Raw genomic sequence first — 20,786 nt, forward strand, 5'->3', positions numbered from 1 at the left:
AGGTCGCCCCTCAACCTCCGTCGTTCCAGTGAGAACAAACCGAGTTTATTCAACCGCTCCTCATAGCTAATGCCCTCCATACCAGGCAACATTCTGGTAAATCTCTTCTGCACCCTCTCTAAAGCCTCCACATCCTTCTGGTAGTGTGGCGACCAGAATTGAACACTGTACTCCAAGTGTGGCCTAACTAAGGTTCTATACAGCTGCAACGTGACTTGCCAATTTTTATACTCAATGCCCCGGCCAATGAAGGGAAGCATGCCTTATGCCTTCTTGACTACCTTCTCCATCTGTGTTGCCCCTTTCAGTGACCTGTGGACCTGTACACCTAGATCTCTCTGACTTTCAATACTTTTGAGGGTTCTACCATTCACTGTATTTTCCTACCTGCATTAGACCTTCCAAAATGCATTACCTCACATTTGTCCGGATTAAACTCCATCTGCCATATCTCCGCCCAAATCTCCAAACAATCTAAATCCTGCTGTATCCTCTGACAGTCCTCATCGCTATCCGCAATTCCACCAACCTTTGTGTCATCTGCAAACTTACTAATCAGACCAGTTACCTTTTCCTCCAAATCATTTATATATACTACAAACAGCAAAGGCCCCAGCACTGATCCCTGTGGAACACCACTAGTCACAGCCCTCCAATTAGAAAAGCATCCTTTCATTGCTACTCTCTGCCTTCTATGACCTAGCCAGTTCTGTATCCACCTTGCCAGTTCACCCCTGATCCCGTGTGACTTCACCTTTTGTACTAGTCTACTATGAGGGACCTTATCAAAGGCCTTACTGAAGTCCATATAGACAACATCCACTGCCCTACCTGCATCAATCATCTTTGTGACCTCTTCGAAAAACTCTATCAGGTTAGTGAGACACGACCTCCCCTTCACAAAACCATGCTGCCTCTCACTAATACGTCCATTTGCTTCCAAACGGGAGTAGATCCTGTCTCAAAGAATTCTCTCCAGTAATTTCCCTACCACTGAGGTAAGGCTCACCGGCCTGTAGATCCCTGGATTATCCTTGCTACCCTTCTTAAACAAAGGAACAACACTGGCTATTCTCCAGTCCTCTGGGACATCACAAGAAGACAGTGAGGATCCAAAGATTTCTGTCAAGGCCTCAGCAATTTCCTCTCTAGCCTCCTTCAGTATTCTGGGGTAGATCCCATCAGGCCCTGGGGACTTATCTTCCTTAATATTTTTCAAGATGCCCAACACCTCGTTTGGATCTCAATGTGACCCAGGCTATCTACACACCCTTCTCCAGACTCAACATCTACCAATTTCTTCTCTTTGGTGAACACTGATGCAAAGTATTCATTTAGTACCTCACCCTGGCTTCACACATAGATTCCCTTGCCTATCCTTCAGTGGGCCAACCCATTCCCTGGCTACCCTCTTGCTTTTTATGTACGTGTAAAAAGCCTTGGGATTTTCCTTAATCCTATTTGCCAATGACTTTTCGTGACCCCTTCTAACCCTCCTGACTCCTTGCTTAAGTTCCTTCCTACTTTCCTTATATTCCACACAGGCTTCATCTGTTCCCAGCCTTTTAGCCCCGACAAATGCCTCCTTTTTCTTTTTGACGAGGCCTACAATATCTCTCGTTATCCAAGGTTCCCTAAAATTGCCGTATTTATCCTTCTTCCTCACAGGAGCATGCCGGTCCTGAATTCCTTTCAACTGACATTTGAAAGCCTCCCACATGTCAGATGTTGATTTACCCTCAAACATCCGCCCCCAATCTAGGTTCTTCAGTTCCCGCCTAATATTGTCAATATTGGGGAAGTTGAAGTCTCCCATCACAACAACCCTGTTGCTTTTACTCTTTTCCAAAATCTGTCTACCTATCTGCTCCTCTATCTCCTGCTGGCTGTTGGGAGGCCTGTAGTAAACCCCCAACATTGTGACTGCACCCTTCTTATTCCTGACCTCTACCCATATAGCCTCACTGCCCTCTGAGGTGTCCTCCCGTACTACAGCTGTGATATTCTCCCTAACCAGTAGTGCAGCTCCGCCACCCCTTTTACATCCCCCTCTATCCCGGCTGAAACATCTAAATCCTGGAACGTTTGGCTGCCAATCCTGCCCTTCCCTCAACCAGGTCTCTGTAATGACAACAACATCATAGTCCCAAGTACTAATCCAAGCTCTAAGTTCATCTGCCTTACCCGTAATACTTCTTGCATTAAAACATATGCACTTCAGGCCACCAGACCTGCTGTGTTCAGCAACTTCTCCCTGTCTGCTCTGCCTCAGAGCCATACTGGCCCTATTCCTTAGTTCTCCCTCAATGCTCTCACCTTCTGACCTATTGCTCCAGTGCCCACCCCCCCTGCCATACTAGTTTAAACCCTCCCGTGTGACACTAGCAAACCTCGCGGCCAGGATATTTATGCCTCTCCAGTTTAGATGCAACCCGTTCTTATATAGGTCACACTTGCCCCGGAAGAGCTCCCAGTGGTCCAGATAATGGAAACCCTCCCTCCTAAAGCAGCTGTTTAGCCACGTGTTTAGCTGCTCTATCTTCCTATTTCTAGCCTCACTGGCACGTGGCACAGGGAGTAATCCTGAGATTACAACCCTAGAGGTCCTGCCTTTTAACTTTCTGCCTAGCTCCCTGAACTCCTGCTGCAAGACCTCGTGCCCCTTCCTGCCTATGTCGTTCGTACCAATATGTACAACGACCTCTGCCTGTTTGCCCTCCCTCTTCAGGATGCCCGCTATCCGTTCGGAGACATCCTGGACCCTGGCACCAGGGAGGCAACATACCATCCTGGAGTCTCTTTCACGTCCACAGAAGCGCCTATCTGTGCCCCTGACTATAGAGTCCCCTATTACTATTGCTCTTCTGCGCTTTGAGCCTCCCTTCTGAACATCAGAGCCAGCCGTGGTGCCACTGCTCTGGCTGCTGCTGTTTTCCCCTGATAGGCTATCCCCCCTCCAACAGTATCCAAAGGGGGTGGGTGTGACCACAGTTATATAACTGCTATCTATGAAGCTTTCCGCCACCTGCATGCTCCTAAGTGCATCCAACTGCTGCTCCAACCGAATCATGCAGACTGTGAGGAGCTCCAGTTGGGTGCACTTTCTGCAGGTGATGCCATCCGGGACGCTGGAAGCCTCCCGGACCTGCCACATCTCACAGTCAGAGAACTGCACCCCTCTAATTGACATTGCGTCAATTAATTAGTAAATTAAATTTAAAAGTTTAAAAATAAAAATTACTGTTAATTATATGTTTCCTCGCACTAGATTTCTACTATAAATGTGAAAGCTAAATACAGTACTCTCCGATCTCTGGCTTAGATACCCCTCTAAATTATAATTAAGTAATTATGTTTAATTAGTTTACCAATGCTTAATTTTTTTAATTTAGTGTAGATTCCCAACCAGCCAATCAGGTCACAGCTTTTCTGTGATGTCACTTCAGTTTCCCCCCCACACACACACAATTTGAAAAGGTAATAAAAGTAAAAATGAGTAAAAATCACTTACTTACCTTCCGAGGGTCTCAGGTGCTCTCTGGCTCTCTCCCTGCAGGATAAAAGTTACAGGCCAGAAGAAAGTGAGAGAATCCCACTCTGCACCGAATTACCTCACTGCACCAAATTATCAAGTTCCAAATTCCCACTCTGGATGTGTCTCACTCAGGCTGTGTCTCTTTGACCTGCACAAAGCTTCCTTTGATCTGCGCAAAGCGCAAACTTCTATTAAAAATCAGCTGTCGACTCGCCACAAACTAGTTTTGCGCTGCTGACACAGATCAATTTTGCCTCTTTTCGCACCTTTTAGCTGTGGATACTGATTGAATTTTAAAGAAAAAATTTAGATCACTTTAAAAAAAAAAAAAAAATCCAGGCTAGAAATTAGCTCAATCGCTATTAAATAGCAAATAGAATGTCATAAATAGGTTGGTTTCTAACAACTGACAAACATTTTCTAAGCTTTCATAAAGCTAGCACTTTATTTCCTCGCATAATTGCCATTGTTTTGCCAATTCTTGTATTAATTCTCATTTCACATTTGGTTCCATCCAGCTAGATAAAAATTGTGGAAAATGTATTTGTATGTTAAAAAATGAACAGGTAGTTATTTTTTAAAATAAGTGCCATGGAAGTCTCCTAGTCTATACCGTAGCAACATAGAGCAGCCCTTTGCAGAAATTAGTATGTTTCTGACAGAGCTCTGATACAAAAGGAGCAGATTTAGCTTGAATTCTAAAATAGTTTTGCTTTCGCATTGTTGGAAATGCTTTAGAGGTGGTATTTATTGCTATACCATCTGGTCCTAGGTGGTGGTGAACCTTCTCCTTGAATCACTTTAGTCCTTGTGAAAATGATCTCACAATGTTGTACGGTAGGGAATTCCTAGAATTTGAACTCTGGAAGGAACAGCAATACATGTTCAAATCAGATTTTTTGTGACTTTTATTTTTGCTGGGGAACATGGAGGTAGTTGTGTTTACATGACAACATGACATTGCTGCTTTTGACCTCAATAATCCAGTGGGTGGAAGAGGGGTGGGGATGCTATCAAAGCCTTATAAAAGGTGAAAAATCGGATTTCAAAAGGTGAGTCACCCATTGCAAACTGCACAGCCTTTGCCCTAATTTGTTACCTAGATATTAACATGGATGGACTAATTTAGCTTCTGGGCAGTAGTGATGACCAAGATAACGATAATGAGGGAGTCCGCAATGGTGGTGTCATTTAAGCTGAAGGGAGATGACTAGGTTTTCTCTTGTTAATGAGAATACCAAATCTAACATTTAAATGCAGCATGAATGTTGCCCGCGTTTAACTACCCTAACTGAGATGTTAGCCAAGTCCTGCAGTTAAACATGGCCTCTCCCTCAATGCCAGCAGAACTAAAGAGCTGGTAATTGACTTCAGGAAGCAAAGTACTGTATACACCCCTGTCAGCATCAACGGGGCCGAGGTGGAGATGGTTAGCAGTTTCACATTCCTAGGGGTGCACATCTCCAAAAATCTGTCCTGGTCCACCCACGTCGACGCTGCCACCAAGAAAGCACAACAGCGCCTATACTTCCTCAGGAAACTAAGGAAATTTGGCATGTCCACATTAACCCTTACCAACTTTTACAGATGCACCATAGAAAGCATCCTATCGGGCTGCATCACAGCCTGGTATGGCAACTGCTCGGCCCAGGACCGCAAGAAACTTCAGAGAGTCGTGAACACCGCCCAGTCCATCACACAAACCTGCCTCCCATCCATTGACTCCATCTACACCTCCCGCTGCCTGGGGAAAGCGGGCAGCATAATCAAAGATCCCTCCCACCCGGCTTACTCACTCTTCCAACTTCTTCCATCGGGCAGGAGATACAGAAGTCTGAGAACACGCACAAACAGACTCAAAAACAGCTTCTTCCCCACTGTCACCAGACTCCTAAATGACCCTCTTATAGACTGACCTCATTAACACCACCCGGTATGCTTCCTCCGATGCCAGTGCTTATGTAGTTACATTGTGTTGCCCTATTATGTATTTTCTTTTATTCCCTTTTCTTCTCATGTACATACTGATCTGTTGAGCTGCTCACAGAAAAATCCTTTTCACTGTACCTCGGTACACGTGACAATAAACAAATCCAATCCAATCCAAATTGGCCATGTAGGATGCAGTCCAATCGGCTCACTTTCACAGTGTGCACACCTTCAGTTGCTTTAATTATATACTGTATGGTACAAGTTGCATGTTGATGCACAAAAGTGAATATTTTCTCTATGGGGTAAATTTCATCTTGTTTCAATTTACCTTGTCCTCACCAAGTTTCATCTTTACATGCTTTACTCTCCAACATTTCAGTCATTGCTGTATGCATGGTTCTGACCACTGAGGATATCTAGATTATTTCACGGCATTTTTAACTTTAGTAATGTTGAATTATTTTGGACATTGAATTACACATACAGAATGCCACAAAACAAAAGCTTTAAAGACTAAAAGTGAACATTGTTTCCAGAAAGTAATCTAATGATATCTGAATGGAGAAAGCAAAAGTGAAATGATCAAGTTATTAATTCAGTGATACATTTTTCATTGAGCTTCTCAAGTTGATGTAATCTCTTATGAAGAGCACAATCATTTTGCGCTAAACTCACCTTTTTATATATATATATATATATGTGTATATAGCATCTCATGCACCTTACAAATGGGATTACTGGCCTCATGATGATGTACGAGCTGAGTGCAGATTTGTTGGTTTGACGAATCTTGGAGCGACCTGTTACTTGGCTTCCACCATTCAACAACTATACATGATACCAGAGGCCAGGCAGGCCATTTTTACAGCAAAAGTAAGTACTGTTGAAAATTTAGATTTGATTGATGTATATAGCAACCAAAGTATGTTGATTAATCTACTCTAATCAATCCAAAGGTTGCATTATATTACATTAAACTAAACCTACGAGTAAAAATTAAAATAATTTGCTTGTTTGATCCAACATAAGTATTAAGCTCGTGTGTGTTTTTTAGCCTTGATTTTATCTTAGAGTAGGTAATAAAAACTCAATTTACACTGTATTAGTGATGGATTTATTGATATAACCATTGGATATAATCTAATAATAGGAATATTATTTCCAATTGTATGTTATGTTTGTATATATTTGGCTTATTGTGTTCATTTATTTTTAACTAGACCCAGCAAATCTGATGTCACTTTACTCTGATGTCACTTATTAGAGAAGTTAGTTTAAGACTTGACTCTCGCTCCCATTTGGGTTTCTTTTTTAAGGTATCCCTCCCTTCCAGGATACATGGACAAGCAAGTAAATTAATACCTAGGTATTCATCCTGTCATTTCTAGAGTCCAACCTCTCCTTCACACGTGTGCAGCATTTGTTTTTATTTTCTCTGAACTTTCCCCTTTGTTCTTTTTCGGTTAAAGAGACCACCTAATGCAGTTTTTAAGAACAGAAGAAAGACTCACTGCAGTCTTTGCCATCATTTATGCTTTTTCCAGGATCTCTACCTGTCTCATGCCTTACTTCTTTCCTCCTGTATTGATCAAGCTTTTCAAATCCAAGCTTGTCATCACAAATGGCATTTAGGACCTTCAAATTTCACCTTAGTTTCTCAACATGAAACAAACCAAAGGAAACTGATTCAACAGTACAATGCAATAACATTGTAACTTGAGTTTGTAATCAGTACTTGTAGTGTGTATGCAAGACAACAACATGTAAGCTGGGAAACATAATATTTTTCAAATTAATTTTATGGGATATTGGCATTGCTAGCTAGACCAATAATTATTGCCAATCCCTAGTTGCCCTTTCGGAGGTGGTGGTGAGCTGCCTTGAACCGCTGCAGACCCTGACATGTAAGTACACCCACAATGCTGTCAGGGAGGGATATCCAGGGTTTTGACCCAGCAACAATGAAGGAACGGTGATATGTTTCCAATTCAGGATGATCATTGGTGTATAGGAATAACTGTTCCCGGCACAGATGGTACATCTGATTTTAGACTCAATACAAACATGGAGAAACTGTTTGGTCCATCATATAAAAGGTATGGATAAAGTAGACGCGGAGCAGATGCATTCTAGAACGAGAGGTCAGTCTTAGATAACAGGTAGCAAATTTAAGACGGAGTTGAGGAGAAACTACTTCTCTGAAAGGGTTTTGAATCTGTGGAATTCTCTACCCCAGAGTGCGGTGGATGATGGGACGGTGAGCAAATTTAAGGAGGAGTTAGACAGATTTTTAATTGGTAATGGGTTGAAAGGGTTATGGAGAACAGGCAGGACAGTGGCATTAATGCCAGGATGAGATCAGACATGATCGAATGGCGGAGCAGACTCGATGGTCCAAAGTGACCTAATTCTGCTCCTATATCTCATAAACTATATCCCGGTCTATTCAGCTTGATCCCACTTTCCAGTTTGTGGTCTGTAACCCTGTAGGCACCACACCTGAAGTATAATTGATTTTAAAATATGAGGAAGGCTTCTACCTCTACTGCCTCTTGAGGTGGTAAGTTCCAGACCCCCACCACTGTCTTCCCAGCCCTGGTTTTTGACCTCCCTGCTGATGGAAATAGGTCCATTAGTGCCACAGTATCTTGACCCCTCATAATTTTTTGCGCCTCAATTAAATCTCCTCTCAAACTTCTTTGTTCCAAAGAAAGCAATGCAGCCTATCCTATCTTACTTCATAGCTAAAATTCTCTATTCCTGGCTACATCCTTGTAAAAATAGTGTGATCACATATTTCTTGTAACACTGGGATCAGAACAATATGTGGTACTCTGTCTGCGGTCCGACTAGTATTTTATCTGTTTTATCATAATCTGCCTACTCTTGTATTTACTCTCTGCCTCAACCAATAAAGGAAAGTATACCATATGCTTTCTTAACCACCTTTATGATTTGTCCCATCTTCAGTGATTGCGGACATATATTCCAAGACTCCTTTGTTCCGTTACACTTATCAGCATCCTACCTCTTGAGTTTTCCCTAGCCTCGTTAGTCCTCCCCATGTGCAATATTCATACTTCTTCGGATAGAATTCCATTTATTATACTTTTGCCCATCTTGCCAGTCCATTGATATATTCCCACAGTTTCTTTCTCACTATCAAGCACATGGCCCATTTTCATAACCTTATTAATCAAACTCCCAACGTTTTTAAATCTTCTATCATTTGATATAGACCACAAATAACAAGGGACTCAATACTTTAGAAATGTTCTTCCAGTCACAAGTACACCTGTCAACCACAATTCTTTGTTCTTGCCATTGAACCAATTTTGGATCTAACTTGTCACCTTTCCTTGGATCCTCTGAACTTTTAATTTTTTGACCCGTCTGCGTTGTGAGGCTTTGCCAAAAGATTGTTAAAATCTACGTAGACTACATTAAATGTGCTCCCTCGTTGGCCGTCCTTCAATCGTGACCCTCTCTTAACAAATCCATGCTGCCTGCCCTTGATTAACCTGTGATTTCTAAATTATGAATTTATACTGTGTCACAGAATTTCTTCCAATAATTTTCCCACCACTGAAGCAATGCTGACTGGCCTGTAGTTACTCAAGCTATCCCTCACTCCCTTTGTTAATCCTCCAAAACCACACCGGTAGCCAGAGAGGATTGGAAAATGATGGTCAGAGCTTCCACTATTTTCTTCCTTGGCAACCTCGTATACATTTTATCGAGGGTGTGATTTACCCATTTTTAAGTATGCTAAACAAAATATTTAATTCCTTACAATGTTTACTCCATCCATTGCTTCACAGAGCTCTTCCTTAAGCACAATGTTAGTTTTCTGTCCATTTTCAGCAAATCACAGCTCAGCTTATTATAACTGGTCTTTCCCTAATTTATATATTTTGCTTCTGTCTATCCGTATGCTTTTCCATAACTACTTTAAATCTAACTGAATTATGATTATCACTAAAATATTCTCCCACTTATACCCCTTCCACCTGCCCAGATTCATTCCCTAAAATGAAGTCCAAAACAGCCCCTTCTCTTGCTGCCCTTGCTATATACTGGAATTTATGAGGCACAAGTCAGAGGAACAGATAATTCAGGGTGGGGCAGGTCAGGCTAGAGGAGGCTATCAAGGTTATTGGAGGGGCGAAGGTGTAAAATGATTTAAACACAGGCGAGAATTTAACTTTGATGCATTGGGTGAGCACTTTAAGGCTATAGAAAAGCTAAATCTAAAATATTATTTAGAATTGAATTCTGGCAGAATGAAATTCAAACTATTGAAAGGCAAATTTAGGATTGATATCACCGCAGTTATCTGAGAAAAAAGTGATCAACATATTGAATGGACTTCAGAGATTTCCCAACAAGTACGTGTTGTAAAAGAGAGAATGTTGGGTCTTTCGAATGGATGAAAAGACACTAGTTGAGTAGCATTCCTCACCTGCAATTATATTAGCTTTGTGAAATATTGGGCCATTACCTCTTCCCACTCTGAGGAAATTCAGGCCCATTATATCTTTTAGCTGTATATGTTGTAATATGCTGAAAGACACTGCAGCAAATCAGAATAATAATGCTTGTAATTATTTTTCGATTTTACGATGTCATCCTGAGGACAAAATAAGAAAGCGGTTGATCCTGTTAATGGCATTATCGTAGAATTCCTACAGTGCAGAAGGAGATCATTCGGACTATCAGTCCGCCCCGACTGTCTGAAAGAGCACCCAACCTATGCTCACTCCCTTAGCCCATCCCCATAACCCCACCTAACCTGAACATCTTTGGGAACTAAGGAGCAATTTAGCATGGCCAATCCACCAAACCTACACATCTTTGGACTGTGGGAGGAAACCAGAGTACCCGGAGGAAACCCAAGCAGACATTGGGAGAAAGTGCAAACTCCACCAAGTCACCCAAGGCCGGAATTGAACCTGGGTTCCTGGCACTGTGAGGCGGTAATGTGCTATTGTGCGGCCCCTTCCTTGCTTTCTCTTGGTTTCCACTTTTACTTTCGCTTTTGTTACTCCCTTCTTCCTTCCTCCATTTTTTATGCCCCACAATGCTATTAGTAGATTTAATCGAGACATTGTGGTCTCAGAACTATGGAATTACTTGCCAATCTTCCTCCTATAATTTTAATATTCCAAATTGCTATTCCCCAAACATGACTACAAGTTTTATCACATCTTTTAGTCTCTTCCATTTTGGTGTTTTTGTCTGTGAACTTTGCCTCTTCTTCTAGGTGCCTCCAATTTATTTTTTTAAAAACTACAGATGTGTGTTAGAGAGAACTCTAACACTTGAGATATAGTTAACATTTATTTTAATTGGGGAAAAGAAAATGAGTTGAGAGCAGATTTTCAACATCTTTATAACTGCTGAGAAGCATTAATGTAAGCAGATTACGTAAGCACAGCATTACAAATTACCGTAATGCTTTTGATTCAGGAAGACTTGAATGAATCTAAGGAATGACGTTCTTGCATTTTTGTACCCTTCATAATCTCAGAACATTTTAAAATGGTTTCACTTTCAATGAAAACACATTACTAAACAGAACTTTCAGATTTTAGGGATGAGTATACACATGGATACTGAAATACTCTTCAGAATGCACATTTTCATCCTACTGGAAGTATTAGAATGAAGTTGCTGGAATAATCCCTTTCTTTTTTGTAATATAATTTAGAGTACGCAATTATTTTTTTTTCCAATTAAGGGGTAAATTAGCATGACCAATCCACCTAACCTGCACATCTTTGGGTTGTGGGGGTGAAACCCACCCAGGCATGGGAAGAATGTGCAAACTTCACACGGGGAATACTCCCTTTCTGCAGCTGTCTACAGCCCTAATCTAATTAGTCTGATCTAATAATGTTTCTCACCTGAGTCTCCCTATTTCCTGTCCAACGTGTCCTCTGACTGAACAGCACTTTGCCTGTGGCAGTTTTAACCTTAAAATTTGAAGGATGTACTGGTGTAAGGCGCCATAGAGTAAAATAGGTAGAACATCACAGTTGACTGGAATACAATAGGTGAGTCAACAAGGATGGAAACAGTTATTTTCTTCAATTCATAGGAATAATGTTGAAGGTCAATAAAATATATACAAGGATTGGTGTGATAAATTTAAGCAGATTTTTTGAGCGGGATTCTCCGACCCCCCCCCCCCCCCCCCCCGTCGTGCCGGAGAATCGCCGGGGGGGGGCGGCGTGAATCCCGCGCCGGCTGCCGGGTTCTCCGGCACCGGTTTTTCGGAGGAGGCGGGAATCCCGTTGCGCCGTTAGGGGGCCCTTGGCAGCACCCCCCCCCCCCCCCCCCCCCCCCCCCCGGCGATTCTCCGGCCCGCGGTCTGCGGAGTCATCGGAGGGGGTGGGTGCCCACGGTGGCCTGGCCCGCGATCGGGGCCCACCGATCCGCAGGCGGGCCTGTGCCACGGGGGCACTCTTTCCCGCCGCGCAGGCCGATGTAATGGTCCGCCATGGCCGGTGCAGCGAAGAAACCCCCTGCACCTGCACGGGGATGACGCCAGCACACGCTGGCACTCCTGCGCATGCACCAACTCGTGCCAGCCGGCCGAGGCCCTTTGGTGCTGGTTGGCGCAGCACCAAGCCCTTCGGCGCCAGCTGGCGCGGCGCCAACCCCTTCGGCGCTGGCCTAGCCCCTGAAGGTGCGGAGGATTCCGCACCTTCTGGGCAGCCCGACGCCGGAGTGGTTCACACCACTCCTCGGCGCCGGTACGGCCTGCCCTACCGGTTAGGGGAGAATCCCGCCCTTTATTTGTCATATATCTCTTTAATTGTACTCTGCGGTTATTGCCAAATTTTACCCATGTCCGTGAAGTTGAAATGAAGGTCAATCTCTATCTGTTCATAAAACTAGTTTTTTGTTTCTATACAAAGGTGTGAAAATCAAGTGGCAGCATATTTTAAGAATTTCTGAAATGTTTTTCTCCTTTCTCAGTATTCAGAGGACATAAAGCATAAAACAACTCTATTGGAACTGCAAAAGATGTTCACATATCTCATGGTGAGTGTTTAACTAGATTATAAGAATTGATACAAAAGCAAAATACTGCAGATGCTACAAATCTGAAATGAAAACAGAAATTGATCGAAATACTCTACAAGTCTGGCAGCATCTGTGAAGTGAGGAACAGACATGACATTTCAGGTCTGTGACCTATTGGAAAAGTTAGAAAAGTGACAACGTTTGAGCAAGTGTATGCAGGCACGGTGTGAAAAACAGCAAAAGGGAAGTTCTTTGGGCTGGAGAAGAGGGAAAGATTAAATGGCAAAGGGGTTCGTGGTTCAAGACCAGAGGGAGTGGTAATAGGACAAATAATGAAACAAAAGATGCACCTTGAGGATTATAAAAACTGAAAATGCTGCAAATATTCCACATACCAGGCAACATCTGTGGAGAGAAATGTAGAGTTAATGATTCAGGGCAATGAGCCTTAACTCCGTTTCTCCTCAGTTTCTGCCTGCCCTGCTGAGTATTCCCAGCATTTTCTGTTTTATTTCCGATTTTCCAGCATGTCTTATTTTCATTTTGTATATGCGTCATCAAAAGGCAGATTCTTGAATAACTGCTCTTCAAATACAAAGAAAAGGAAAAAAGAGAAGCAAGGGAGAAAAAAACAAAGCTGCAAAGAATAAAGAAACAAAATAGAGGCTGAACCTTAAAATTGTTGAATCCGGAAGGCTTGTAAAATGCCCAATTGAAAGATGAGGTGCTGTTCCTCAAGCTTGAATTGGAATACTGCAAGAGACGAAGGACAGAGAAAGGTCAGGGTGTGAGCAAGATGGAGAATTAAAATGGCAGGCGACTAGAAGCTCAAGGTCTCATTTCCAATTTTCCAAATTCTGATAAAAGATCACAGATATGAAATGTTAACTCTGTGTGTCACTTGATTCTGGCAGACCCATTAAATGTTTCCAGTTTCAATTTGTTATAAGGATTAATATTGGTAGCAGTGATTAATACTCTAAATTATTAATTTCTTTTGAAATGTCTACTTGTTTAGGAAAGTGAGCGCAAAGCATATAATCCAAGACCGTTCTGCAAAACCTACACCATGGACAAACAACCATTGAATACTGGGGAACAGAAAGATATGACTGAATTTTTCACCGATTTGATTACAAAAATTGAAGAAATGTCCTCTGACTTGGTAAATTTAAAATGTCCTTTCCATATTTCTTTAACGTCAGAAAACAAAAGCTATTATTTGTCTAAAAGTGTCCTATGTTTTTTTAATTAGAAAAACACAGTGAAAAGCTTATTTGGAGGAGTTATAACGAATAATGTAGTATCATTGGTAAGTGTGCTTAATTTTGCAAAGTCAGAAGGTTGAGCATTTTTTCTTATGAAAGTTAGTATGGTAAATGCTAAAATTGCAACTCTTTTTAAAATCCAGGATTGTGAACATGTTAGCCAGACAGCTGAGGAATTCTACACAGTTAGATGCCAAGTGGCCGACATGAAAAACATTTATGTGAGTTATGTCTAATTTTGTAAGCAGAAACGATGCAGATTGTTAATGCCCTAACTACAAAGATAAAATTAAAATCTTCAAAAGGTCCTTAAAATGTCAGCATTTCAGGACATTTCAACCTTCCCAGCATCATCCTTCATTCATGTCTGCTTAATATTTTCAGAATAAAATAATAATGAGGAATAAGGTCTGCGATCCCTGTAACAAAACAAAACTATGGATGAGTGTTTGTTATTGTTCTTTATTCATTGAATTATTGTCTCCTTCAAAATATAATCAGTGATAACAATTGCAATAGAAAATAGACTTTTACAGTCAAATAGACTTTTACAGCATTTAAAAAAAAATATTTTATTAAGGCATTTGTAATTTTTTAAAACAATTTTGAATGTAAACATAACAGAGTAAATAACAGCCCCCCCCCAACCATCAACCATACTCAGCCAACATGGCTTACGCACACAGTTCCCCAGTACCCCCCCCTCCTCTCACTAATCACGCCTCAGCTATCCCCCCATGCACCCCCCCCCCCCATATTGTATGCTAACAGCTTAATTTCCCCCAAAAAAGTTGATAAAACGGCTGCCTCCTCCGGGCGAACCCTAATATCGTTCCTCTCAGGGCGAACTTGATCTTCTCAAGCCTGAGAAACCCGGCCATGTCACTAACCCATACCCCGATTTTGGGGGCTCCGAGTCTCTCCACGCCAATAAGATCCATCTCCGGGCTACCAGGGAGGCAAAGGCCAAAACGTCAGCCTCTCTTGCCTCCTGGACTCTCGGGACTTCCGACAGTCCAAAAATCGCCGCCTCTGGACTCGGCGCCACCCTTGTCTTTAGTACCATGGACAAGACATTGGCAAATCCTTGCCAGGTTCCCCTAAGCTTCGGACATGATTTGCGGGCCTTCCCACAGACCGCCCCATCTGTCCTCCACCCCTTAAAAAAAACCTGTTCATCTGGGCCACAGTCGTGTGTGCCCAGTGGACCACCTTAAATTGTATCAGGCTGAGTCAGGCACATGATGAGGACGTGTTGACTCTACTCAGAGCACCCTCCTACAGACCTGCCTCTAGTTCCTTGCCCAACTCATCCTCCCATTTACGCTTTACCTCCCCTATCTGGGTTCCCTCCCACTCTATGAGCTCTTTATAAATTTCCGAGATCTTCCCCTCCCCGACTCCCACTTTCGAAACTACCTTGTCTTGGTGTCCCCTGAGGCGGTAAAAGGGGAAAGATCAAGACCTGCCTCCGTGCAAAGTCCGTCACCTGCAGATAATGGAACCCATTCCCTCCTGGCAGTTCAAACTCCTCCTCCAAGCACGGAAAGCTGCCGTCAATGAACAGATCCCCTAACCCTGCTCGCTGCCACCTCTGAAACCCTCATCCAGCCTCCCCGGCACAAACCGGTGGTTACCACAAATTTTAGTCCATACAGACTTTCCCTCCACTCCCATATGCCTCCGCCACTGTCCCCATACCCTCAGGGCTGCCACCACCACCGGGCTTGTGGAGTACTGTGCCAGCGTGAACGCAGAGGTGCCGTTACCTGTGCCCCCAAGTTTGTGCCCTTACATAATGCCGCCCCCACACCGACTCCCTCCCCCCCCCCCCCCCAACAGCACCTTCTTTACTCGTGGGGTTTTACCCGCCCATACGCAGAAACTCCCTCCCACCACTTTGAACGCCCCCCCCCCCCCCCCCACCCTTCCACCCACCCTATCTCCTCTCCTGCCCCCTCGCCTGAATCACGAAGACCTCACTCTTACCCATATTCAATTTATATCCTGAAAACTGGCCAAATTCCCCATGGGTCCACATAATGTCTCCAATCCCCCCAACGGGTCGGAAATATACAGGAGTTGGTCGTCCGCATACAACGAGACACTGTGCTCCACGTCGTCGTCCCCCCCCCCCCCGGACTATCCCCTGCCTGCCTTTTGGCGCTCTCAGCGTCATCGGCAGTGTCTCTGTAGCCAAGGCAAACAACAGTGGGGAGAGTGGACATCCCTGGGTCAAAGATCATGTTCCCCCTTCTATCCTTCACTCTCCCTATATCCCCCCCCCCCCCCCGCCCCGCTCAACCAGCTTACATATCTTACATATACAAACATTACAATCCCCAACAAACACAAAGAAGAAAAATCAACCCACCATCCCCCATTAAGAACAAAGCAAACCCACACTCAAAACTAAGCAACGGCCCCAAACTTAGTGCAAAAATGGCTCATACAAACCAGAATAAAAGAAGTTTAACAAAAGTTCTAAAACATAACCACTCGCTCCAAAGTTCAATGTCCTTCATCTCCTGCCAGTCCCTTGTCCCTGATAAAGTTCATCGCCGCCTCTGGCGATCCGAAATAAAGTTCCTGGTCCTCGTATGTGACTCCTAAACGTGCTGGGTACAACATGCCAAACTTCACCCCTTATTAAAGAGGGCCGACTTTGCCTTATTGAAGCTCGCCCTTCTTTTGGCCAGCTCCTCACCCAGGTCCTGATAGACACGCAGCTCACTACCTTCCCATGTGCAGCGCCTTGTCTGCCTGGCCCACCTCAAAATCTGTTCCTTATCCAGGAACCAGTGCATTCGTACCACCGTCGCCCTCGGCGGCTCGTTTCTCTGCGGCTTCCTCATAAGCGCCTTGTGCACCCTGTCCACTTCCAAGGGCCGAGCAAATGCTCCTTCACCCAGCAACTTCTCGAACATTCGTGCCACATATGCACTGGCATTCGCTCCCTCGCTGCCCTCCGGCAGGCCGACGATCCTCAGATTCTGTCTGCACGATCTGTTCTCTAGATCCTCCACTTTGTCCTGTACCCTCTTCTGATGGTCCATCACGGCTAGCTGCTCATCGTGTTCGCCCACCGCCTCCTCCACCTTCTAGATTGTCTGGCCCTGGGCTTCTAACCTCAGTTCCATGCGGTCGATCCCTGCCTTTATCGACCACCACCCTTGCAGGTCCTCCAGATATTCCTTCCTCTGCTGAGCAAATGTCTCCTGCAGAAAGGAACAAGTTGATCATTGACCACAGGGCTGGCAGACTCGGACCCTGGCTCTCTGCCATCTTCCCCTGTGTCGCAGGCTCTAAACCAGTTTTCGACGAACGCTCTCTTTTTAGACCACTTCTGGTCCACGAATCCAGAAACCGGTGAGATACTCTCTTCTTTCACCTCACAAGTACCTAGTACTATCACTCAGTTCCACCATAATTTGGGGGGAAAAGGTCCAAAAGTCCACCACTAGCGGGAGCCACCAAATGTGCGACCACTCACACCATGGTCGCCACTGAAGACCGGGCCAGCATTTTTAAAATGCATTATGTGACTTCTTGGACATGAATCTTCATTTCTCTAGTATCCTCAACTAGCCCCTCTTCAGATCTCTGCACTTGTTTTCTTAATCATTATGCCATGGTATGGCTTTTCTTCTAGCAAAGCCATACCATGTTCCCTCTCTAGTCTTCTAAACAAACTACTTCCAACAGAGCTGTGAGAGCTGCCTTCTCTCTCACTACATATCTCCGATTGCCCACAAATTAGCTAAACTAAAACTTCAAAAATGATCTACCTTACAAGGCCCCAGTTGCTAAGCAACACCCACATACTTATGCCTTTTATTTATTCTTCATGCCATAGCCCTCTCTAAGCACAATGGAAACATAGTTGGATCTTAAGCATCTCCACACATGCAAGTACCTTTGTCCAGCATGAATCCAACTATAGGTTTTACCCTTCAAGCACAAAAACATTAAATTAAACCCACTTAAAACTGTACCTTATTTCTTGTGTTTGCCAATGCAAATAGAAATTCCTTAAAACTACCTTTGTATTCCTAACACCATCACTTGGCAACGCAAAGAAAAGATTATCTATCTTTATCACATTGTGGGAGTTTGTTGTGTGTGAATTGACAGCCATGTTTCCTGGCGACTATTCTTCAAAAAGTGCTTCATTGGCTGTAAAGCACTTTTGAGATTATCTGGTGGCTGTGAAAGGTGCTGTATAAATATGTGATTCTCTTTCTAGGAGTCGCTTGATGAAGTTACGATCAAAGATACTCTGGAAGGTGATAACATGTATACTTGTTCCCAATGTGGAAAGAAAGTACGGGCCGAGAAAAGGTTTGATTTAACTGTAAATACATCTGGATGCTTTCATTTAACTGTTCCACTGTAATTTAAACATTCAACAACATGGCCTACTCCTATTTTCTATGTGTCTATGACTGCTAATAATATTTGAGTAATGGAAATTGCTGATGGAGTGAGATAACTGAAATTATTTCATATTTGTTGATATTAAAATGTGGACATGAGAGCTCTTTCTCGGCAAGATGGGGTACTTAACCAAACTGTCTGGGGCTTCTGGCTTAGCAGTTGGCAATTTCCCCCTTAACAGCATGTGTAAATAGCCTTTCATTGTTATACAGAAGAAGGAGATGAGGGGGGAACTGAAGGTAATGCCCAAGGCTTAGGGTTGAGATAATGGGAACATCTGATGGTGGAATAGTATGGTTAGTTGAGAAATTAATGAGAAACATTATAATAAAAAGTAGGAAATGTGGACAATAAATGTGGGTTATAAACCCTGGAGCTTTGAGAGAAGCTACTAGGCTGGATAAAATGCTCTCTGTCCCTTGGAAGAGCTTGCAATTAAATGTTTGCTTACTTGAAGCTCATATATTCGAGAGTGGCCAATTTTACCACAACAATGATCATTGGAAAAACCTTATGTTAAACTTTTTACCTGTGTATTTTGGAATGATTCAAATTATTCTGCTGTGGAAATATTTCCCTCCACTACTACCATGCTATGCATCTTTAACTTTGATGTTACCTATGTGAAATAGGAAAAAAAGGTAGAACAGGAAGGAATGTCTTTGCGATATAATCTGTCTTGTACTTTAGGTCAAACAAATATTGAATAATTTGACATGGGCATTAACTACTGCTCAATTAAATTCTATTACATATTTCTAGTGACCACATATGTAATATTTTCCCGTTGATTGCTAATTTGTTTTGTCTTTCATAGGGCTTGTTTCAAGAAATTACCTCGAATATTAAGTTTCAATACCATGCGATACACTTTCAATATGGTTACAATGATGAAAGAAAAAGTCAATACTCATTTCTCTTTTCCTCTGCGTCTTGACATGACTCCATACACTGAAGATTATTTAATGGGCAAAAATGACCGCATAGATGGTACTGTAATTACTTTATCCAGTTTAATAATACAGCTTTATTGCAATTAGAAAATAATTTTAATGATTCAATTTTGCTTTGAAATGTGCAGTTAATCACCATTACCTGATTTTTAAGTAACTAATTTTGGCATATGTTATTAATGCTAATTGTCAAGGTATAAAATGCAGTTTCCTATAGAGTTTCAATGCTTTATACTAATTGAGGTTTTCTTTTCATAGTTTAGCATTTTCTGAAAATGAGCCTTAGATGCAGACTTCAAAATCACAATAGTTATAGCTACACACTCTTGTAGTGGGCTACTGCTAAGGAGGTTAATACTGAACAATCTTTAAAAGGAAAAAGAAAGCTAGGTGGGGTAAATCTGTGCAGGTTCTCTCTCTAACGTGTATTTTTGGTTAATTATGAAAAATGTTTGCTCTTGAGCTGTCCCATCAATTGCACAATGCTATTTGTCATAACTTGGTAGAAAATATTGTTTGCATGATTTTTAGCCTCATAGAGAATTTAAAGTTTCTTGTACCTGCTTCCTTTGTCCATTGTTATGATATACATAATAGATTAAAAAGTTTTTGTCCTGGAGTTACTGCACCAATTTCCATCAATTTGGTGCTGCTACATGCTCACTGATAAAGGACTTTCCAGCATTTGAGTCAAGAGCATAGCAGTCTTTATAATTAAGCAAAAAAAAAAACTGTGTCCCTGTCAATACCAGGTTGAAGCAAACTTAGTATCAGATATGGTTTTAATTGTCATTTTAGGTTTCAAAGAAAATGGTGAAGTTAAGCAAAGTGAAAGTTTTGAGTATGATTTGATAGGAGTAACAGTACACACAGGAACAGCAGATGGAGGACATTACTACAGTTTTATCAGAGATATCGTGAATCTTCATGCTTACAAAAATAACAAATGGTAAGCAGATGTTTACGGTGTAATTTTTCTTTTAAAGTCAGTTTTATATAGTTGTTATGAAAACAGCAAAATTCTGTTTTTTCTTTCTCTTAACATTTCTTTATTAATGATTAAAAGTATCTTCATTATTGGTTTCATGGCCAACTTAAACAAAATTTTATTTTGCGTTGTGTTAGGTAAAAATCTAATACCATTTGTTTTAGGAGCTGTGGTTTTACTTCCTTATTTTTTTAGGTATCTATTTAATGATGCTGAAGTAAAACCATTTGATTCTACCCAACTTGCCTCTGAATGCTTTGGTGGAGAAATGACGGTAAGTTATGTTTTTTCTGTATTTGGCAGAAGTAAATGCAAGTGGTGATGGTACTCATTTTCTGGCATTCACTTTGTTCTCCCTTTAATTACAATAATTGTACTTCAGCATATTTTATTTCTCTGCTTACTTATTTAGAATACTTAGTTGAATAGATTGAGAATGTTATTTCTATTCAAGTCTTTACTTTAGTTGGGTGCTCCACAACACAGGTCTTTACATAGAAAATATGCATCCACGGTGACTGCATTCACCCATAATTCCTAATAGGAAAAAGATGATGCAGCCTTCAAGTGAGCACAGAATTTATTTAAAAAAATTTTTTTTTTTTAAAGTTAGACTACCCAATTCTTTTTTTTTTTTCAAT

The 20,786-nt window shown here is 42.2% G+C and overlaps 1 protein-coding gene across 9 annotated transcripts in view; it reads left to right on the plus strand.

The window, feature by feature from the left end:
* Positions 1–20,786, plus strand: part of usp34 (ubiquitin specific peptidase 34) — a 446,082-nt gene that overhangs the window by 269,031 nt on the left and 156,265 nt on the right. For all 9 annotated transcript variants that reach the window (XM_072507777.1, XM_072507780.1, XM_072507781.1 and 6 more), the window contains exons 42-50: positions 6,177–6,340; positions 12,452–12,517; positions 13,518–13,664; positions 13,755–13,811; positions 13,911–13,988; positions 18,014–18,108; positions 19,022–19,194; positions 19,956–20,106; positions 20,341–20,419. In XM_072507777.1, the coding sequence (XP_072363878.1) occupies positions 6,177–6,340; positions 12,452–12,517; positions 13,518–13,664; positions 13,755–13,811; positions 13,911–13,988; positions 18,014–18,108; positions 19,022–19,194; positions 19,956–20,106; positions 20,341–20,419 (1,010 nt within the window). The remainder of the gene's footprint in view (positions 1–6,176; positions 6,341–12,451; positions 12,518–13,517; positions 13,665–13,754; positions 13,812–13,910; positions 13,989–18,013; positions 18,109–19,021; positions 19,195–19,955; positions 20,107–20,340; positions 20,420–20,786) is intronic.

The sequence above is a fragment of the Scyliorhinus torazame genome, chromosome 1 (genome assembly GCF_047496885.1).
Source record: "Scyliorhinus torazame isolate Kashiwa2021f chromosome 1, sScyTor2.1, whole genome shotgun sequence".
NCBI classification, from domain to species: domain Eukaryota; kingdom Metazoa; phylum Chordata; class Chondrichthyes; order Carcharhiniformes; family Scyliorhinidae; genus Scyliorhinus; species Scyliorhinus torazame.